At 43.7% G+C, this 22,310-nt stretch overlaps 1 protein-coding gene across 1 annotated transcript; it reads right to left on the reverse strand.

The window, feature by feature from the left end:
- Positions 1 to 1,776: 1,776 nt before the first annotated feature.
- On the reverse strand, positions 1,777 to 13,280 carry LOC129382522 (uncharacterized). The gene is made up of 4 exons (XM_055066634.1): positions 13,226 to 13,280; positions 12,696 to 12,813; positions 4,343 to 4,388; positions 1,777 to 1,965 (listed from the first exon to the last, which is right to left on the reverse strand). Exons 1-4 carry the CDS (start codon positions 13,278 to 13,280, stop codon positions 1,777 to 1,779), a joined length of 408 nt encoding a protein of 135 aa, XP_054922609.1.
- Positions 13,281 to 22,310: the final 9,030 nt, after the last annotated feature.

Below are 22,310 nucleotides of genomic sequence, written 5' to 3' on the forward strand. Positions count from 1 at the left end.
TGGTGGCTACCGCGTATGTACGCTGCGCAGCGGCATGACCTCCAAGATTCCAGACGTCATGTCAAGCAGCCGCACATTACCTCATTTGTAATTTTCAGGAAGCGGTAATGGCGGTGTTTTCTTTAGAGCGCAGCTCTTTGGCGCTTGTTGTTGCAGCGAACATCGGCGTCGGCGTAACCAAGCGAAGGAGTGCAGCGAAGGATGAAAGTGAACGCAGAGCGCAGCGACAGATGAAAGACGGCGATAGCGAAGAGAGCGCGAGGAGGAGGGCGCAGCATTAACATGAGGCGGAAAGCGGAGGAGGAGGGTATGGTGCAGGCGTTAGAAGTGTAGTGCCGCGCAAGACGGGCCCTGCGGCGCCTCTTCTTTTTGACAGCTACACACTCTCTCTCTCTGCGACGACGATGGCTACAAGATAGTGCCAGAGTAGTACACGTCTTCGAGGAGGCCTATCTGCGGTGGCTGCTGTTGCACCGCACTCGGTCCGTACCAACCAATATATCGCGAAATTGAAACATGTATAGTGCTGCGCTCAAATTTCGCATTACCGGGTATCGTAATTGTCAGCGATTTTTTTTTTGATCAGAAATGGCTATTTTTCCGAGATTTTCGTGATGCGCCCGCTTGTATTTAAACATCAAATTTCGCACTGAGGCTCCTTCATATCTGCATCATATTAAACTAAACTTCTTACACGGTCCAAGATTTTGTTGCCTTTAATGCTGTATTGAACGGTGGTGAATGCGAGTACATGTTTAGTGAAATCGATCTCTTTGTAGCCTTCAGAGTGTTCCCTGCTATGTGTAACATAGATTATAAAGAAAGAATAGAAAATGAGAACAGGTGTTATAGCCATGTTTCCTGCTGTACATCTTCCACTGGGAGTTTCGCTGCTTGCTAATAGAGGATAAAGTCACTATACTAGTGGCAGTGTTATGTATCCGCCAAATAGTGTTACGTGTCGGAAGCTTAGTTTCAGATCACTAGTTAAGAAATGCGGTTTTATTAGGTTTTGGGGTTTTATGTGTCAAAACCACAATATGACTAAGAGACAAGCCAAGGATTGCGGCGTCTCAATTGCCATGAATAGCTTCGAAGACTAGGTGCTCTGTCCTGCTGTAGATGATAACGAGGCCTTCGAGAGGAATGATGAGTGACCTCTGTGGATCCAGTATTGCTCAAGTGCAATAAGTTTACTTTTCCAATTGGGAACAAATTACTGTTACTTATTTTTCTTAACCACAAAAATCAGGTGACGGAACAATCAAGGCCGTCGCATGTTGAGATTTTCTTTAATTTTGAAAATCGGGTTGGATGTTACATTTGATGGCAATGGATTTTTATTTACGCTCATTAAAATCAAATGCGTGTTATAAGTGGGTTTATTGGGAGTGCAATAGAGTGCATTATAAATATAATAACAGCAAAGCTAATCAGTGGTCTAGCAAATCCATGATGAACACTCTATTCATGTATGCCAGGGTAAGTTATGTCAAGCTGCAAAAAGGTTGCTTTACCTCTAGCGTACTTCTTTTATAATTACTTGATGTCGTTGCCAAATCATCTTGTGTATACCGCAGGAGGACTTGGGCTAGTTGGTGTTTGCTTAACGACATATTTAGCGTGAAGGCAAAATCACAAAGGCGACACACAGACGCATCACACATGCCACTGATATGCCTGTGTGTCTTCTTTTTGATGGTGCCTTTGCGCTACATCTCATATATAGAATGCTGTGTTTTGTTTCTTTGCTAAGGCTGAAATCAGTGCCCCTTTTCATGTTTTAGGCCAATCATTCATCTCAATGAAGATTTGAATGAAAAGCTGCACTTGCCGGATGTCAAACTTGGGTGCAATGACCGGGGCCCTTCCACCTTTGCTGACTTGTCCAAGTGGAGTCCACGGGCTCCCTTTGCACCGCACCTCTGATGGCTTCCTGGTGGTCTCGCGAGTCTGGCTTCTTGTCTACAAACAAGAGCATGTAGGTCACAGAAATGTCAGATTGTTTGGTGGCCAAGCTGAGACAAAGGATTTATTTATTTATTTATTTATTTATTTATTGACAGGCAGGGTTTGACATCCCAAAACAATGTAGCGGATTTCAGAGACACCACACTGGAGAACCCCGGGTTAATTTTGATTGCCTATGGTTTTTGCATTACACCTCGAGCAGAATGCAGCCATAGCAGCTGGGAGACGAATGTGCCCCTACTGATTAGCTGTCATTTTTTAAAAATGTGAATAGTCATAAACACACCATCAAGAGATATGCAATGTGCAGCTGCAGTTACATTATGCATCAGGACAGATTGAATAAAAGGGTTGTCACGACCTCAGACGGCAGGCTATAAACATTAGCAGTAGTTGTGAAGTATTACTAACTATTAATAACTACTGTTAATAGTGCCAGTGGAGCTTATCAATAATACAATGATGCGTAAACAGTATTAGTATCTGACACATCAATAAATGTTAAATTCAAAGCATTAGTTAACGGTATATGGTCGACTCGTTATTTCTACCCTGACGGAACGGACAAAATTGATCGAATTATCCAGCGGACCGAATTAAACCAAATAAATAGAACGCCAAAAGACACTTGATTCAATAATACCTTGGTTTGGACGAGTTGGTTCATCTTGACAGTTTTCGTAAAAACGCACTAAACACGAAGACGAAAGGAACACATATGCACCCGTCCCTTCGTGTGTGTTCCTTTCGTATTCATATTTACCGCGCTTTTATGAACACTTGATGTATATGGCAATATTTGACCTATTCTACCACGCCCCCGAATCAAGTGCGCGCCCACATCTTATAAGGACAAAACTAGCGCAGAAAAAAATATTAGGGCTCCTTAAAAAAAGTTGAAATCTGAAGCGCACCCGATTTTTTAGCAAAACGAAAGTGTGTGTGTTTGTGGGGAGGCTCCGGTCTAATATACGTTGCGCTGCGGCAGCCAGTTCTTGAGAGTCAACTTCGACGCGCAAATACCTAACGTCGCCTTTGCCCCAGGACGCTTCTGTTAAGTGGTAAAGCATACAAACGCCGCGAATGCGCTTTTGTTTTTGCATCCGATTGCACCATGCAGGCAATTTGCGGCCCAATTTGTCGAAAAAAAATTCGCCATCGATTACGATACATTATAATGCGAAATTTGCGCGCAGCTCTATATGTATTTTTATTCCGTGATATATATTAATTGGCGCAGACAGTCTGTCTCGTGCAGATTGTCGTGCCGAATGTGGCGCGACTGCCTTGCTTATCAGAAAATCGTGAGAGGCAGCGCGTGGGTGACGCGTGCACGCGATTCACAGTGGTCTCCGCTGACTAACATCCGCTCTCGCAACGCTCGTTCTCATATATTGCATCAGTGGCGTCATTGCTGAACTAACGACCCGCCCTACTCTGGCACCATCGTCGCCCCAAAGCCCGTCTTGCGCAGCGCGACGCTTTTCTCATGACGCTTTCGCCATACCATCATCCTCCGCTTTCCTCCTCGCACCCTCTTCGCTCACGCTGTCTTTCATCCACCGCTGCGCTCCGTGTTCGTTCTTTCATTCTTCGCGGTGCTCGTTCGCTCGGTTACGTCGAGGGATGCCGACGCAAGAACGGGCACCTAAGAGCTGCAGCCTAAAAAGGCACTCGCTAGGATTGGGGAAATACCGTAATGAGGCATTGCGGAGCTATGGTTATTACTTGAAAATCGTCCTAGCGCCGGCCTAAAACAGGCGTTTTCGATGGGAGATGACGTGTTCAAGACATTCATTGTCTCGTAACCGTTCTGAGGCAGAAGCTGCCACTAGAAGGATTGCTGTTGGGTCCCCACAGCGGTCAGGTGCGTGCGTGCTAACTGGTCAAGTTTGATTGTTCAGTGAACGCCAATGTTGGGATCGAAATTATTTCGATCCCGACATTGGCCTTCGCTGAACAATCAAACTTGGCCAGTTAGCACGCACGCACCTGACCCCTATGGGAACTTTCGATCCCAGCGTTGGCCTTCGCTGAAAGTTTTATCAAGTTTCGGCCCATAGAAATGCATGGGCGCTGGCTGGGATATATATAAATTAAAACTCAAATTAATGAAAGTCTACTAGCACTTAAAACTTGTTTGATATTGAGGAGCTAAATAATGACTACTATATAGATATATATGCACACGAGATCAGGCGGACATGGTCAAGCAATGTCGTGATTACCAGAGTAGTATTATTGTGGCAATAACTTTACTGTATGCTGGCTTCAATTTACAAACGAACATGGTACATAGCCACACACAAGGTGCACATATGTGGCGCCCGCTGCTGGTCACTCAGAATTTTCAGATATGCACTATACTTACCTTCTTTGTCTCTACACTGGCCGGAACCGTGGCTTGCATGCACGAGCTGGAAAGAAAGTTACATGTCGGAAGCTGCTGTAATTAACCTCATATTTGCACAACTCATATTATTTGAGAAACTAGAGAAAGATAAAATTTTCGCTTCTCAGAAATGTTTGGCAAAGTGAGCCCTCAGGGTATAGCCTTTTGCAATCGTACCATCCTGCTATGTCTTCTTTCCAACACCTTATTTTCGATATGTCATCACAAATTATAAAATGAATAAGGTCTACCACAAAAAAGAAGTGACATCTATTAAACCTGATGTGTCAAGGCCATCTCAGGTACCTCCCTCGAGGGTTAAACGATAGATGGCAGTACAGTGCCACTTTATGTAGACTTTGTGTACACTCAAGGCAAAATTATGCTCGTTCCACCTTTCTAATGGGCAGATGAGCGTGTGAGTGCAGGATTTGCATAGAAACAGGTTATTGATTGCACGCACTCACAGGTATCACTGAGTTCACTGTGGTGTTCTGACATGCAGACAGTGAGTACGTCACAAGATATGACCCTGAAAACGCAAGCTTGGTTCCCCACAGTGAGATGGGTGAATTACTAATGATATTCCAGCACCTGCACCACAAATAGTGTTGTTGAATACTACAAAGGAAGAGCGGTGGCAGGCCCTTGACTGCAAGAAGAATAACTTTAGTGAATATCCTGTCATTCTGGTTTCATCAATGCAAAGTACACGAAAGAGAAGTAAACCAAGTTTGGCATGCTGCGATAGCTTGCGCGCTGGTGTGGTCATCTAGCATGGCTGAGTGCGTCATTGCAGACACATGCAGTATTTGGCTATATCATAAGGTCAACTAGTCACAACCACAGTTGCTTAGCATCTGATCCATGGATCAACAAACATGATCAAATGAAACATGACCAAATCAGAACCATTCCCGCTAGGAAACAGAGGCACGCCACAAGGGGCGGTGATCTCCCCCCTCCTATTTAACATTGCAATGCACGGACTCTCGAAGCGGCTGGCCGCCGTGCCAAACGTGGGACACGCGCTGTACGCCGACGACATTACGATCTGGTGTCCGGGAGGCTCGGAGGCGGCCGTGGAACAGGCGCTCCAGGAGGCCTTGGACGTGACCCAGTCCTTCCTGGAGGGCACGGGTCTCCAACTCTCCCCGACCAAGTCAGAGCTCATGTTATACAGACCGGCAAGGCAGGGGGTTCGGGGGCTCGTGCCGCTCGAGCAAATCCCCATAGATGTATACACGCGGGACGGCCAGAAGATCCCCAGGGTGAATTCGATTAGAGTTCTAGGATTGTTGCTCGATGCCAGGGGCTGTAATGCCAAAACCATTGCGCATCTGACCGCCAAAACCGAGAATATTCTCAGATTAATCATGAGAGTCTCCAATAAGAAGGGGGGCCTAGGCGAGGACAACCTACTTAGGGTGCATCACGCTTTTCTTATGAGCCACATCAACTATGTGGTCTCGGCCCTGCAGTGGACAAAGACTGAAAGGGACAAGCTTGACACGTTGATGCGGAAAAGCGTCAAGAAGGTACTGGGTATTCCGATCACGGCGAGCACGGACAGGCTAATGCAGCTCGGCGTTCATAACACGACCCTCGAACTCATAGAGGCGCAACGAGCGGCGCAGATCACGAGGCTTTCGGGCTCCAGCGCCGGTAGGCGCCTCTTGGAGGCTGCGGGCTTGCAGCCACGTTACAGTCACAGCGAGGTGGTTCAGCTGGACGAGAACTCCAGAGGGACCTACGTCGTCAGCCCCTTCCCTAGAAACGTTCACCCGCAACATAATGCGGGCAGGCGAGCAGCTCGTGCCAGGGCGATATTGAAGAAAACGGTCGGCATAAAAGCCTTCGCGGACGCAGCTCAATATGGGCGCTCCGGTAAATTCACGGTCACGGCGGTCAGCGAAAAGGGCGAGCTCCTATCTGCGGCCTCGATAGGCGCTGTGACGGCCGACGTGGCAGAACAGGTGGCGGTGGCGCTGGCGATGCAGGATTCAAAAAGGCCGTATATCTACACTGACTCACGCGCGGCCGTCAGGGCTTTCGCTTCGGGAATGGTTGCGAGACAGGTGGAGGCGATTCTGAAAAACAAGTCCAGTACTAATTGTGACCCCGTGCATTATATTATATCGTTCCCAGCTCACATGGGCGACAACGTGCTGCCGGACCGCCCGAACCCCAATGAAATTGCTCACTGCCGTGCGCGAGAATTAACGCGCCGCGACGGCGATGGGGCTACATTGGATCCGGAGGAGCTCGGCCACAGCGACCCCTTATTAACCTTCCACGAGATCGTCTCCCATTATAAAGAGGAACGCAGGCGCTTCCCGCCTCCACATCCAAATCTATGCAGATCGCAGTCGATCACGCTTAGGATGCTTCAGACGAGGTCATATCCCTCGCGAGGTTTCTTAAGCAGGATTTATCCAGAAATTGACCCACAGTGCCCGGATTGTGGGGAGGTTAGCACTCTACCTCATATGCTCTGGCAGTGTCCTGCGTTACGGGATACGTCCCTCACCAGCGAACGGGACTGGGACGAGGCCATATCTAGTACGCAACTCATCCATGGCCGTCCAGAGGGCCCGTGAAAGAGCGGAGAGGCTTGGCCTCCCGATTCCGACATGGAAGCAGCCAGCGGCGAGCCGGGGGCCCCAACGGGTCTCTACCGGCTAGTCCCTCAGGACCTCAATAAAAGTTCATTGTCTGTCTGTCTGTCTGTCTGTCTGTCTGTCTGTCTGTCTGTCTGTCTGTCTGTCTGTCTGTCTGTCTGTCTGTCTGTCTGTCTGTCTGTCTGTCTGTCTGTCTCAGAAATGTTTGGCAAAGTGAGCCCTCAGGGTATAGCCTTTTGCAATCGTACCATCCTGCTATGTCTTCTTTCCAACACCTTATTTTCGAAATGTCATCACAAATTATAAAATGAATAAGGTCTACCACAAAAAAGAAGTGACATCTATTAAACCTGATGTGTCAAGACCATCTCAGGTACCTCCCTCGAGGGTTAAACGATAGATGGCAGTACAGTGCCACTTTATGTGGACTTTGTGCACACTCAAGGCAAAATTATGCTCGTTCCACCTTTCTAATGGGCAGATGAGCGTGTGAGTGCAGGATTTGCATAGAAACAGGTTATTGATTGCACGCACTCACAGGTATCACTGAGTTCACTGTGGTGTTCTGACATGCAGACAGTGAGTACGTCACAATATATGACCCTGAAAACGCAAGCTTGGTTCCCCACAGTGAGATGGGTGAATTACTAATGATATTCCAGCACCTGCACCACGAATAGTGTTGTTGAATACTACAAAGGAAGAGCGGTGGCAGGCCCTTGACTGCAAGAAGGATAACTTCTTTAGTGAATATCCTGTCATTCTGGTTTCATCAATGCAAAGTACACGAAAGAGAAGTAAACCAAGTTTGGCATGCTGCGATAGCTTGCGCACTGGTGTGGTCATCTAGCATGGCTGAAGTGCGTCATTGCAGACACATGCAGTATTTGGCTATATCATAAGGTCAACTAGTCACAACCACAGTTGCTTAGCATCTGATCCATGGATCAACAAACATGACTGCTGTCATCTACATGGCTTTATGCTAGTTACGTTAGCTCATAAGTGCTCATTCTGCAAGCTGCCCTGCATTTTACTGATGAAATTCAGAAAAATGCATATTGAATGAAAAAGCAAATTGAATAGGACATATGTGTTTTCTACTTTTGCATGTACTATACACTCTGCACGTGGCGTTCTGGTAGGTGGTAGTGACGTAGTGTTTGGATATGTTTGCGGCACGAAAACTTCAATTTAACGCTGTGCATGAGGGCTCATTAGCATGGGAAACTCACCGAGATCGCAAAAGCAAGTTGTCTACAAAGCGATCCAACGCAAGTGGTCGTAAATAGTTATTTTGTTCGAAAAGTGACTGTTTTGGTTGGTCATTTATTCACTGCTCGATTTTTCTGTTGTGCAACTGCAGTTGCAAAGCTGCTGAATCGATCAACGGCGCACGAGCAGGACATTTGTATACTATGACACTTATCTTACGTGTCGATCGTGGTGCGGGCAGACATTAATGGCACCAATCATAAGAATTTTTGTATGGTGAAGGAAGATCATGTATGCTAGTGTGTGCATCGGTTGCTGTGAGTGGCTCCTTGGTTGCCAGTCGCGGTCGGTCACGCGACCTCTGTCAATCACCATTGTGAATGCATCCAAGTAGCCTTTGTGGAAACCACACAGCAATTCTGGCGAATAGAGGTCGAATAGAGTTGCGAATAGAGAACTGTGCTTGCTTTGGCCAGTGAGACTAATGTCCAGGCAGAGACAGCATGGAAGAGCTATTTTGTAGTTGGTCAAGTTAAGAGGGTGAACAAGCGAGCCATGCACAAGTGTGACAGTGTGTCACTGACATGCATTACCAGCTTGAGACATTTCTGCTACCTCCTGAAGTATTTCGTGAAATATTTTTTTCCATATGATGAAAAAACTGAAGGTAGGCCCACCATTTCATCAGAAAAAAGGAGTGTTGCAACTTGTGCATCCTTGAAACAAAGCTGGACTAACCAAAGGAAATTGCGCTCATGGACTCACTCGAAATCTGCAGCTCAGATTCACTGTGCAAGACATCCTGCAGTCACATCACTGGAACGACCCACAAGCCCCCATTCATCTGGTTGTCGCACACCTATATATCTATGAGCGGAAAAGATGAGTTGAGAACTCTTCGTGAGGTCCCTTGCTGTGATTTCCGAATGTTTCAAGAAGACGCAGTGCTGGTCTCTGTGAGTCAAAGAGAAGTTTCAACCAAGGTGAAGAGGATAAATTACCAGAAACAAGAAGGATCCACTACTTTATTAAGAGTGAGGAATATCAATATAAAAATAAGAAGAACTTCTTAAACCAGTGCCACAATAAAAACGATGTTGGTGTGGCAGCAGAGTGGAACTTTTTTTTCAATGTTCCATTGCAACAGTGTTTGCCATGCCATAAAGCACCTGGCAGCTAGGCAATCCTTCCATGACGAAATAGCTACACTATTGCAACTGATAAGCTCATAGATTTCACAGCCCTGTGAGTGCTAACCAACAGTGTTGAAAAAATAAGAGCGAAACCAACTGTGAGGCTGAGCACAGCAGTAGCTGTTGTGGGCATGTGAAGGTTTCATCTTTCTGTACGTATGTAACTGTCAATTCTCTGTGCCAGGCTCACATTTTAAGGAATTACCGACAATGTGAAAACCTCCAAAAACGCATGAGAGACTAGCTAAACCCAAATCATCACCACACATACAAACATGACATCTGGTGATGTATCATCTTGCTGAAGATTCAATATTTGAGTGCAAGAGCCTAACCACCATGCTTCATTAGGTACAATATTCGAATAAGAACAATAAACGCAATTAACCATTCTTGCTTAGGAGTAACATTAAATTTCAGTATTTAAATATTGGTACATAAACCTATTATATGTGCACTGAACCAGGACAGCATTGATATCAAGTCGTAGCGCTGAGCAACAGCAGTTCGCGTGAAAAAAAATTGTCACTTTAAACAAAAATCACCCTGATTAATATGTACTTGTTAATTTTATAATGGAAAAGCATGTATTTTGCAAGGCAACAAAATATACATTTGACGTTTTACATCAGTGATGGATGCAAAAACATTACAGAAGTAGCCGCTGCATGAAGATAATTTCCTTAATTTCCTTAAACCGGCACCGCTTGGCATTACAGAAAAGAGAATAAAAATAGCAGATGTTTGAATAAACTCTAAATTTAGACAAGTATTAAAAAACGATGTTCCTAGAGCACCAATGTGTTACTCTCAAGTTATAGTACAAGTAAACGCTTTTTCATATCATGGGTAGTTTCACTTATTTGGAGAAAATTCGGTTGTTGGTCGGATGATGATTACACTTTTCTTCAAGAAAAAGAGCTTCAAGGGACCATACGTATTGCCAGAATTTTATAAATCTAGGAACATAAGATGGTTGAGAGCAATGTCTGGAATGCTTGGCCTGCAATGGCGCCTCCATCACAAATAGTGCGAGATATGTGTGAACGGATGTATGGCCATGCAGCTGGGAAGTTCACAGACGAAGTTGGTGCACAACAAGCAATATTGAATTTTGCGCAATTATGTAAATTATATAGCAGCAACATTATATAGTCAGAGCTGTCCCCACAGACACAGCGCTTGCATAGCGGCACACGTACATCAGTCGATTGGCATACCACATTTCAAGAATTACCGACACAAGAAGTTCGTGTCCCACATTGGTTGCTTTTTTAGATATTTGATGACTCCGTATTAAAACATAAAGGCTCTACTTCTCGTGAGGGCCATAAATAATTAATTCGAGCACATTTTAATGCTACCTAATCAAAATTTACATAAAGTACCGCAAGGCTTCGGATGTCAAAAAGGGAGCCTCACCACATCACCAAAAGTGAGTGACAGTCACATGGCACTATCACATACAAATGGAAGAGCCTGCCAGTGAGCCTTGTTCGGTGGCTGAAGGCCATCTAATCTGGCACTTCCAAACGTTTGCTTCTCTAGGAAACACAGGGGAGCACGCTCTGTTCTCTCTTGTCTCGTCAAGTGCTTAAATGACTTGGCTTTGGTGGCATGGCCATAGCGTTTATGTATGCTCCAGCAGTGTCAGGTAGCATAATACTGCCACGACACGTCTCTATAGCGTGAAGAGTCTTCTTTCTTACGTCCGAAGTTGCGCTGCACTTGGCATACATATTGAACTGCTCACATTAAAGGGTAACATAATTACTTATTTGGAGAATTAATTATTCGATGTCCTCCATGACAAGAGTTCTGGTTGTGTTGTAGAACTTTTGTCATGGAGGACATCAAACGTTGGACGTTTGCTATTTTCACCCCTTCTCCAAAGGTGTTTCTGATATGTGTTTACGAGTGCTTCTGCATAATTCAAAAGGATGGTCTAATCACCCGTCAATGCTCGTCTTAACGGTGTGGAAAAAGCAATTTCGTTTATACTGTCGAGCAAGAAGCAAACAGTTGTCTACCGTTTCTTGATGTACTTGTCAAGCGGAGTAACTCTGGCCTGTCTTTCAACGTCTACAGAAAGCCCACACATGCCCACACATGCAGGCTGGTGCCTGCATTTTAACTCTAAATCCGCATTCACACTAAAGGTCTGTTTCTACTGCGCAGTCTCGGCGATCAACCATGTTTGAACAAGACAGGATGACTGTGCGAGGACCATGCGAAAAAGGAGGAGTGTGCGAAAAAGGACGGAGCTACCCTTCGTCCTTTTTGTTCTCTGTATGGAAAAGGTGTCGCTCTTAGCAAGCTGTGCGTTCGACGTCGCCTTCCCATAAAACAAACTCGCATTCATACGTCCCTGACACAAGTGAGACCATCGCCCGTATCATGCGCAGGTACGATGTCAAAATTGCGCATTTCCCAACACGCAAACTAAGGAATCTTTTAGTAAACGTAAAAGACAAGTTGTCACAAAAAAATTTCCCTGATGTAGTCTACGTCATAAAAACTAATGACTTTGATTACAAGTGTATCGGAAAGACAGTTGACTTCAAGAAATACGTGAAACAGCATGGGTATGACGTTAGGAAAAAGGACGTAGTCTCGAGTGCCCTTGCTGAACATGTGGAATATACAGGCCACAATATTGACTGAGCAAGTGCACGTGTTCTGGCCAAGAAGCTTGTGTCGCGCCTGCATCTAGAATCCTTGCTCATATGGACAACAGCGCACACATTCAATAGGAATGACGTGACACTTCCAAAGGTGTATACTTGTTGCTTGCGTCACGTCCAGAAATGTACTTAAATACGCTGTGTCTCTGTTATGCGTTTTATTGTGAACAAGGTTCCCGAATGGGGAGCCGAAATGTCATTACATTTTTAGTTCTTTTGGTCGGTGTATCTTTTCGTGCTTCCTCATTAGGTATTCCCCTGGCCAGGTGGGTCGCTGTCAAACTTTGGGTTTCTGTAAATCTTTGTTGCGCTCTTGGGGGATTGAGGCTCCAAAACGTAGTGTCTGGGTCAACAGTTATCCAACAAAACAATAAAAAATCCAGAATTTTTCTGTCCCACTCCTTTCAGTGAAGGAATACTGGAGAAACAGCACAATATATACAAGCACATAGTGGTGCAGGCAAACAGCCTATCAGACACACCGTGTCTATCCCACATAGTGGGCGCTGGAAGCCAACGTCACCGCACTGCAGCACAGGGTTATCAGCTTTGCGCAAGTATCCTATAGAAGGTCTCGCTCAGATTGCTTATCAGAGGAGAACTAATCGCTTGATCTTACTGTGGCTGTTTAGACGTTGATGCTTCACCATCAGCCGAGGTGCTTGCAACAAGCGAGGATCCAGCAGAGCTTGGCAGCGATGCAGTCGCCATGGACATGTCTGGAGGTGGGTTGGGGGCTGAAAACAGAAAAGGCACCAGTAGTTACATGAATGAATGTTGCAAAACACGTAGAACATGCACCTACAATTTTTAAGGTGTCAGTACTTTGCAGAACACTCAATGCATCTGCCCCTCTCACCCCAGTCTGTACAAACTCTGTGTTGCTTTGTGTTTTCAAGCACTGCTAAATATACGTCAGTATGACAATTTCTATGATATCGTGTCCTTATACTGCACTCTGCATGTACATATCTCCCTTCTTGTGTGATACAAATAATTAAATTCGACAGGCTTACATACTTCCTTCCCACTTGTGTTCAGTTTCTACACACATAATCTTGTGAAGCTGGCTCTTTTGTGTTATGTTTTTTCTCGACATGGCTATTGTTCTGTATTATTCTGTACAAACTGCTTGTTAACCTGACTGACTAGCTAAGTGGCTGAATTCTGATGGGGGTGGAATGCAAGAACACTCGTTTACCATGCTTTGTATGCACATTAAAAAACCACATGTATGCACAAAACTTTTTCTACAGTCTCCCATGTCCTGTGACTTGCTTTACCACATTAAAAATCACAATTTCATTTTTAACAATATTCAAGCAGTGTCAAGCTGATAGACGGTTGCCTGTTTGTTGTGCTAAAGTTGCTGGATTGCTTGATTGATTGCTGAGATGTTTTAACTTTAACTGGGAGGTTAGATGCCTTCGTAAAACATGCAAGGGGATGTTCACCACATAAGTCCCCCCTTGTAAACTTTGAAGATACACTCTTAAAGTGCTGCAATGAATAACAGTGAAAACTGATTTGTTTATTTCCTTGTGTTGGGGGCAACAGCAAAAGCAAAAAAAATTCAATTTGTTTCCCTTGTTTGGGATTGATCATCCACACAATACAGAAGAGGACACAGACATCTGCGAAGATGAGTTCTTGTAAAGCGAATGCTGCATTAAATTTGAATGTTGGCCACGGGGACATACCATGACGTCATCTACTGGAAGCTCTCTCTGACGTAGAAAGCAACATTATGGGACACCAGCTGCGAAGTCGGCCTCTCCAGCGGTTCAGTCACAATTTATTCCAAGTGTTTGCATGATTTAAGTGTTGTAGGTGTGGCGTCTTGGCTGCAAAACCGCTTAGTACTTACATCCCAGTCGTTTGTGTATTGAAGCAAAGGCTTTCAGGAAGAGAGAAGCCTAATGCTTTCATACTGGTTATTCAGTTCGCACGATCTTTCATAAAAGTAGTTATACGCACTTATGCCGCAACACACTACTGTTCAACATTTGTCATGGGGAGTGCAGCTTGCAACATTGGCCAGAATTATTGTGGGACAATGACTTACCACAGGTCTATTGTAATATGCGTATCTTCAATCGTTTTCTCCTCAATCTGTGCTTCCACTACGTGTGCACATGCAAGTCACATGCATGTCTGCGAAGGGTATTTTGACAGATGTTATGCCAGGCAAGCACGCTACAAACCCCGAGTGCATTGCTTGCTCGACTCTTACGATTACCATAATATCTCGTTTTCAGTGACCTTATAAGCCAAGTATCTCGCTGCCGCTTCATTTTGGAGTACGCTTAAAAGCTAACATCGGGCTTGGTCGGATACATCTGACACTGCAGCACCTAGTAGTAAACCGTGCTGTAAGAGTAGGCAAACTGAATTGCTGCTTTGGGAATGAAACACAATATCTGCAATCTTACAATGAAGGCTTCAGTTTTCCAGCTAATGAGCTGCGTTGGCTATTGCAAAGGTGCAAGCGTATGTCGCATGATATCACCTTCTATGTCATAACGATAGTTGCGCCGATCTTTACAGTGGTGACCCTCGAGGTGAATAAACATCATAGCCTTTAAGGAAAGGTGAGCAAATTAATCAAGTCTAACCAGTGCAATACTCTGTGGTTTGGGGCTTTTCTGCCTGCTAAACTGAACATGCTACACACAGGGGGAACTTTATGAACAATGCTCAGAAAAACAAAACACCGCTTAGTGTTGCTTACACACTTACATATGCTATCCCACACCTCCTTGTAAGGGCGGTTGAGCACGTCCTGAAAAAAAACATATTCATTCGTTCAAAAACATATTCGGGTGCTTCGATGTAAACCGACAAATACCAAAGAAGTGCACCTGCTTGTATTTCATAATTCGATGCTAAGCAAAACCTTCCAGAATCTCAAAGTTAATTTATTGACCGCTCTACAAACTGATATTGAGGCCGCCCCAACCATGGCTGGTGTTTTGAAAGCTACACTAATCAGAGTGCAAACAAAAGTGTTGAAAGACATGGTGAATATATAGAGTGTGAAAACATACGAGGACACTATATACAAGGGGACAATTGTCCTGTCCTTTAACACATCCTTGTCCATCCTGCTGCCCTTTTAATTGTTTGTCATTTTCTCGCGTTCTGTATATTCGACATGAATGGAACCAAACTTGCAGCATAAAGCTAGTCGGGAAAGTATAGGGGAAGTGCTACAGAACAGAAACAATCGCCAATCTTTCAAACCTGCTGTCACTTGTAATAAATTCTGCACGTGCTGGCATTCAGTGCTAACACGGACCAGAGTTTTCGGCATATCTACTTCGCACACCGAAAATTGGAGTGCTGCTTCAACCGCAACTTACGAGTGACGCATGTTTTTGCCTGTAAATGTATGGACCCACCAAGAAGCTTTAGTTACAATTATTTCATGCTCCATCATTCTGAAGTACTTGCAAGCGCTAATGAAGTGCAAGTAACATGGAACACTTCTGCGCATGTCTTTTTTTTATTTTCACAGCACCTGTAAGCAAACTTACATTTATCAGACGCATGTTTTTGCCTGTAAATGTATGGACCCACCAAGAAGCTTTAGTTACAATTATTTCATGCTCCATCATTCTGAAGTACTTGCAAGCGCTAATGAAGTGCAAGTAACATGGAACACTTCTGCGCATGTCTTTTTTTTATTTTCACAGCACCTGTAAGCAAACTTACATTTATCAGACAGATATAACAACAGAAGATAATACTGGGGATATTTAAAATGCAGGAAATTTGTAACACAATCAACAATTGCCAAACTTTATGACAGAAAGCAAGTACTAATGACTGCCCACCAAATTGACGGCGCACCAATTATCCATATTGTGTAAATGTCACCGCAGCAGTAGTACAGTTGACTGGGGGAAATTTGAACATCTAGAGAGCAGAGATACTCGTCTAAATGATCAAATATTGGAATTAACGAATGTTAACGGAATACTCAGTACAACACACACATACATACGTGCAGGAACACGAGCACACGCATGCACACACACACGCACACATTAATATTAGTATAAATCTTGCAGATATGTCAAAGAGAAGTAGGTATAGCACACATTTTTAAAAAGTTTCTCCTCAGCGCACATATTTTCTGAAATACATACACATTTCATTTACAATGATTTACCTTTTTAGACACGGAATTTTAGACACGGAGTAGCAGACTTGAATACCATAAAAAGCAATACATAGTTTCTCGATCGTGGTAACTATTTCAGTTACATTGCTCATGCCAATTTGGCCTACTTCAGAAAATTGTCCTCATAAACTTGTTCAAAGCAAATACTCTACTCGCATAATGCTTCTTGTGCTGCCACAAAAGGATGGTGGTGGTACTGTGCCAATTTATTTTCTGTGTGGATTTTTGTCGTCTTGCCTTGCCCCATCTTTCAACAACCTTAGTTTTTTTTTCAATATACTTGATGCAACATTTCTAAAACCGTAGAACGAGCCCACATTCTTAAGCGTTACGGAAAATTTCGGAGATTTGGAAGGCATGTCAATGAGTTCAAACGCTCATTGCTGCAAAGGCACACAGGATTGTTGGAACCAGGGAATAAGCAGCGGAGTGGATATCAAATGTGAGCATGTTTCTGCTATCGAAACATGCCCACCGTGGATGTGCTCTCGTCAACTGTATTAGTCGAATTTGCCTTTTCCTGAGAATTTAAGCTGAAGACTTCAATGTAAGTGAAAAGGGTTGTTTGAATTGATCGATTGTAAGATGTATGGGAAGCAAGGCAGCTAAAAAAATTTCATTTATCCAGCTAAAATTTGCATTATGCGAGTGAATGGTCAAGATTCCATTGTAGCTGCGAGCACGATGAATTACGTGCAGTGTGGAAGCGTGGCGAATTGGAAACCTTAAACTCAGAAGAAAATACACTGACTGAAGAAATACAGTGGCAACTGTATAATGCCAACATCACAGAATGCTTATTCCGTGCCATAAATGTGCCGTGATACTGCGACGCTTTAAAGGGCCCCTTACGAAGCACCATTGAGATTTTTGGTTATAGACGATGGAAATGTGCAGCAATATCTAGGAAGTGTTACAGTGCTAGAATTTTTTCAAATTAGTTTATAATTGGAGGAAATAAGACAAATTGAAATACCGCTTCGTCATGCTGCCATAAGGTAAGCTCCACTGCCAGCAAATGCACTCTCTCCTTTTGCCTCAACTGGCATCCGCAAAAGACATTCTTTCCTTCCCCTTTACTTTATTGGGGCCGAGGGAGTGTGCCACGTTTATATCAGATGTCCACCTCCTGTTTTCTTTTCTTATTTTGATGAGTGACACAAAATAACGGTGCAAGTTTGGTCGTTCTTCATTGAACAATTTACCGAAATTACGTGCCATAATCCGCGATATTTCATGCAGTGCATATGACGTAGATGTGCTTATGCAAGCGACCTTGATTTTCCAGCAGGAAGTAGGGCTTTTGAAGAGCATGGGCGCAAAGGCTTTCTTTTGAAATTTCAGTCATTTTGGTGCCATATAGCATTTTGACATTCTGCAGACGCAATTGTCAACGCATTTTATACGCAGTGCGCTTGCCTAATTGCAATGCCAAAACTTGGCGAGGTGTCCTTTAAGCATTCCCGCATGCCATCGTGATGTTTACTAATTACTAGCTGAATAAGTTTTAGCTGAAACTAAGATTTCAATGTGCTTTTTCTTTAGAAATGTACTCTCCATTGCCACAAATAAAGGTGAATGGGTTGTCTTAATTTTCCTTGATGTGAAATTGTGTTTGGGCATTACAACATAAAGATACACTCAATATTTATGCAGGTGTGGAAGTGTAGATTAATAACAAAAGAACGACAACACTTGCATATAAATCTACAACAAGGATATAGTAGTCACAGTGAAGGGTCAAAAAATAGATCAAGTTGTTGGTGTTATCCAGAAAAGTATCCATGGTAACTGAGATAAATAAAGTATGAGGCAACATGTTCCATTCCGCAATGCACTACTGCCCTTGTGGCATAAGGAGGTGATGCCTTTGTTACACAAAGAAATGCCTTCAACGTGTACTGATGGGCGCATTAGGACCCAGTGAATGCTTGCTTTGCATAGTGAAAAAGGCTCCCTTGTTGTTGTTTATTCTTGGTGGGGGGGGGGGGGGGGGGGAGGGTAGGGTAGGGGCAAACACCCAAAAGAGAAAACAGTGCGGTGGGCACTGGCAACCCAGTATTTACCTTGGGCACGGTGCGGATGATGTTGTCGAACCACATGTCTGCGTTGCGGCAGATCAGACGTGCATAGGCCTCAGTTGTGGCAAATGTTGATTCCAAGGTACACTCCAGCTCTTTGACCATTAACTCCAGATACCTGCACTCAACAACAGAAAGGAGATGCGGCAGGAGCATTGTTATGACATTTTTTTCGCATCGACTGCTGCTAATTACACTTATTTCTTATGTATATATTTGTATGTAAAGGCTCATAAAGTTGTTGGCACAGGGAGGGAAGGGCTATATTTTAAGTCATCTTTGCGGCAAACTACTTGAGAATTTTATCTATACGCAATGATTTTAATTATCTCTGGACCCACTGGATATAAAATGGAAACAATATACATAAGAAGGTATGAATATATCATTAAATGCAAATACATTGCCATGTACCATGCCGACAAGGACAGAAAGCACCAAAAAAGCAAGAAAATGAAAGAGAACTAGAGATAAGCACACGCTAGGTAACATGAAAGAAGGAAATAAATACATAAGAAAGCTCCTTCAAGGAAAGTATCATGCAACTTTCGATGAATTAATAACGTGACGGTTCCATATGCAGGCAAATCTCTATGTATAACAAAGCAGGTGTAGTGCTTAGGATGAGAACAGCGCTTTCAGACGGGATGGTGAGTGCACGACAGACCAGGCGCTGTCACAGCCAGGCGCTCACCGTCCCATCTTCAACCACCTTTTGTTCTCGTCCTAATGACATACCAACCAGCTTGCGAGGTGTGCTGCAATTTTATCTGACACAGATACTTCGAACAAGAATAAAAGGTATGGCCTTCAATTGCAACCTATGGGTCATCATTAGTTTTCATTTTAAATAAGATGACCTTTCTTTTTTTTATGTACATGCTGAAGCACTACCTAAAGGGCAATGTTCAATAACAATGTAACTTGCTCCAATGTTGACCTTCACTATCCTTTTTTTCAAGTGGCCACCACAGCTGCTAGACACTATTCTGACACTAATCCGCCAAACAAATCTAACTGCAATATAACGACAGAAATACGGAAACAGAAGCAACATCCACAGGCGTTTTCGTATTTCACGCCCATCGAAATGTGGCCGTGGCGGTTGGGATTTGATCCCACGGTTTAGCAGTGGGATTTAGCAGTCACTTAGACACCGGAGCAGGTTCGCTAAAGGATACTAAAAAGAAACACTGAATGAGCTTAGACCGGTATTCATTCGAAGTGACATCTTCATTCATTTTAGGTACTACGGCACTTATTAGAAGAAATAACGAAGGTCCAGGTTCAACTTCGTTAATTCGCCACAACTGCAGTGCCACTGTCTCGGTGTGACGGTAAAGATTTGAAAGTATTTTCTCCCATGTTCTCTTTGGCTCTTATGGAGTAAGTGTCCAGTCTTGATATTACAAACGCAAATATAATGAATTAAATATAAATTATTTATTGTCAATATTAGAATGTAACAAAGAGTTGCTTACCTATTATTAGAAGAGGGGTGCAAATTAACACATACGCAGATATGGACAGGCACTTGTCCTGCCACTTGCTCTGTGTGTGCGTTAATTTGCACCCCTCTTCTATTAGCTATGTTTTACCAGCTAGCCCAAGAAGAAGTGCGCATACGGTATTAAGGAACATCAGATAAAACAAAGGTATACTTATTATGACTTTGTGATGGTGAGTTTTGATTGTACAATATAGTCAATCCTTAATGGTGAAAGATTAACTATAACACGGCCTGAGCAGACGCGAAATCCAAGACATCACGGCAAGCTGCTGCGGGAAACTTCGAGGTGGTGCCGCCACTCTTTAGTTTTTGCATTTTCTTTCCTGATTTACCAAGCTGGCTTTCGCTACATATAAATGTGGCCTTTCTTACAGTATTGTAGAAATATCATTTGCCAATAAGGCTCAACTTACCTTGCAATTGGTGCCCCTTTAACATGCACCCAAAGCAAGTTACTAAACATTTTTGCACTCTACCTCCAGTGGAACGCAATGGCCAAGAATCGAATCGATGCTGTCGGAGCACCATACCTAGTGAGGCACCATAGTGGGGCAGCAAAGCAGGGTGTCCATGAGTATGATTGTCAGTCAGTCGATTAAGCATTTTATTTCCGTCTATTTCGACTGATGGGTTTTCATTGTCCATCAGTTTGCAGTGTAACATATTATTGTCACAATGCAGTGGCGGTGAAGAAGCAGAAATATTATCAGAAACAATGTATGAGGAATCAAACTGTTCATTGGGTGAAATTGTGCCCAGAAAGGAAAGGAACACTGAAATGATGGGAGCACTGAGCACAGTCGTTGAATCTAAATCAACTGCTGATGACTGTCAGTTACTTATGCATGCCGCATTCCATAAGAATAATTGGTACTCACATAGATTCGTGTTGTACAGCACCTCTTGCATCACGTTTGCCATATGATGAGGAATTGCCACTAAATTCACGATGATAATCGTGACATTTCAGATACAGCAATTAAGCACAGCTTGCATCAAAAATGATTGAACAAAAGCGGTCAGCGACTAAAAGTGTGATGATGACACATAGCAATACCATGAGAAGTAGACAAAGGTGAAAATGTGGCTTAATATCATGGCTGTCAGTGTAGCTCACCTGACTTGGTCGCTGTCGGGGTCAGCTTCATGAAGGGATGACGAGTGGCGCGAACGTGCACCCACTGTCTTGGTCCGAGGCATCTTCTAAATCAGCCGTGGAGACCGGTGAAAGGGTCTGGGTCACAGCAGCAGGCTAAAATAAAAAAAATAATTCTGGATCAATATGTGCGTAAACGAAAATGTGATTGTGAGGCACGCCGTAGTGCGTTGGGGTACTCAGGATAAATTTTGACCACCCGGGGTTCTTTAACATGCACCTAAATCTAAGCGCACAAGCATTGTTGCATTTCGCCCCCATCAAAACATCTCCGCCGTGGCTTGCATCAAACCCGTGCTTCATGCTCAGCAGCAGAACCCCTCGTCACTTAGTTATTGCAGTGGGTTACAAGTAGCAGGTGCAGTACATGCGTTGTAATTACTAGAATAAATTTGAGGGGCATTAATATCGAGAAATTGTTTAAAGGTTCAATTCTCCCGGACTTTACTGACCGTGGCACTGGTTTCTGCAGCTGTCTTGCTGAATAGCTTGCACTTAAAGAAAAATTAATTACGTGCCTGATGGTCGGATCAAACCTCAGTATCCAAGTACAGCAGCTGAATGCCACTTTCACAATCACACTTTTTGTCTTTGCTGCATATAAACAATGTCAAAGATGTAGAACACATTATTTACAATAAGTGTAGACACACACATGGACAAAACAAGCACACTGTGGAAGTATATTTAGATCAATATTGCCTTACACTAACGATTCAGGTTAGTGCGTAGTTTAACAATGTAAAAAAAACAAAAGTACCATGAGAATTATTTTATTGCAAGAAGTCGGTCCATAGGACGTGAAATGTCTTCGTCATAGTGGAGCTAGTGGAGCAAGTTGCAGCCAGGATACTAGGGATGCTACGTAGTTTCAACTGGGGTGCGGTGATTACAGAAAGCTACACTGTGTCGTGGTATCATTTGGCATCATGGCTGGCAGCGAGATTGCCTCTGTGTTTTTGTGGTGGCAATACGATGTGTCGTTACATTGCTTTATTGGTAATTGCATTAACATTGAAATTCATTGCGAGATGGGTTCCGTCGAAATTGTTGCAAAGTAACTATACAAAATTCCAGTGGCAAAATAATTGTTGAAAGGGAATGCACTCACTCTGGTGTGTTCTCACTTCTGAAAAAAAAAAAAAACATGCTCCAGACCCATTTAATTTTGTATGAGCAAAGTTGTAATCCACTGAACCCAGATGGGTAACAGAGCACGGGTCCGCCTTGGATAACGCAGCCACCCAAGGAAGCTGAGTACAGCGAGGTCAAAGAAAATTTTTTGTGCATATGTGCACACG

Source organism: Dermacentor andersoni, chromosome 6 (assembly GCF_023375885.2).
Source record: "Dermacentor andersoni chromosome 6, qqDerAnde1_hic_scaffold, whole genome shotgun sequence".
Lineage (NCBI taxonomy): Eukaryota > Metazoa > Arthropoda > Arachnida > Ixodida > Ixodidae > Dermacentor > Dermacentor andersoni.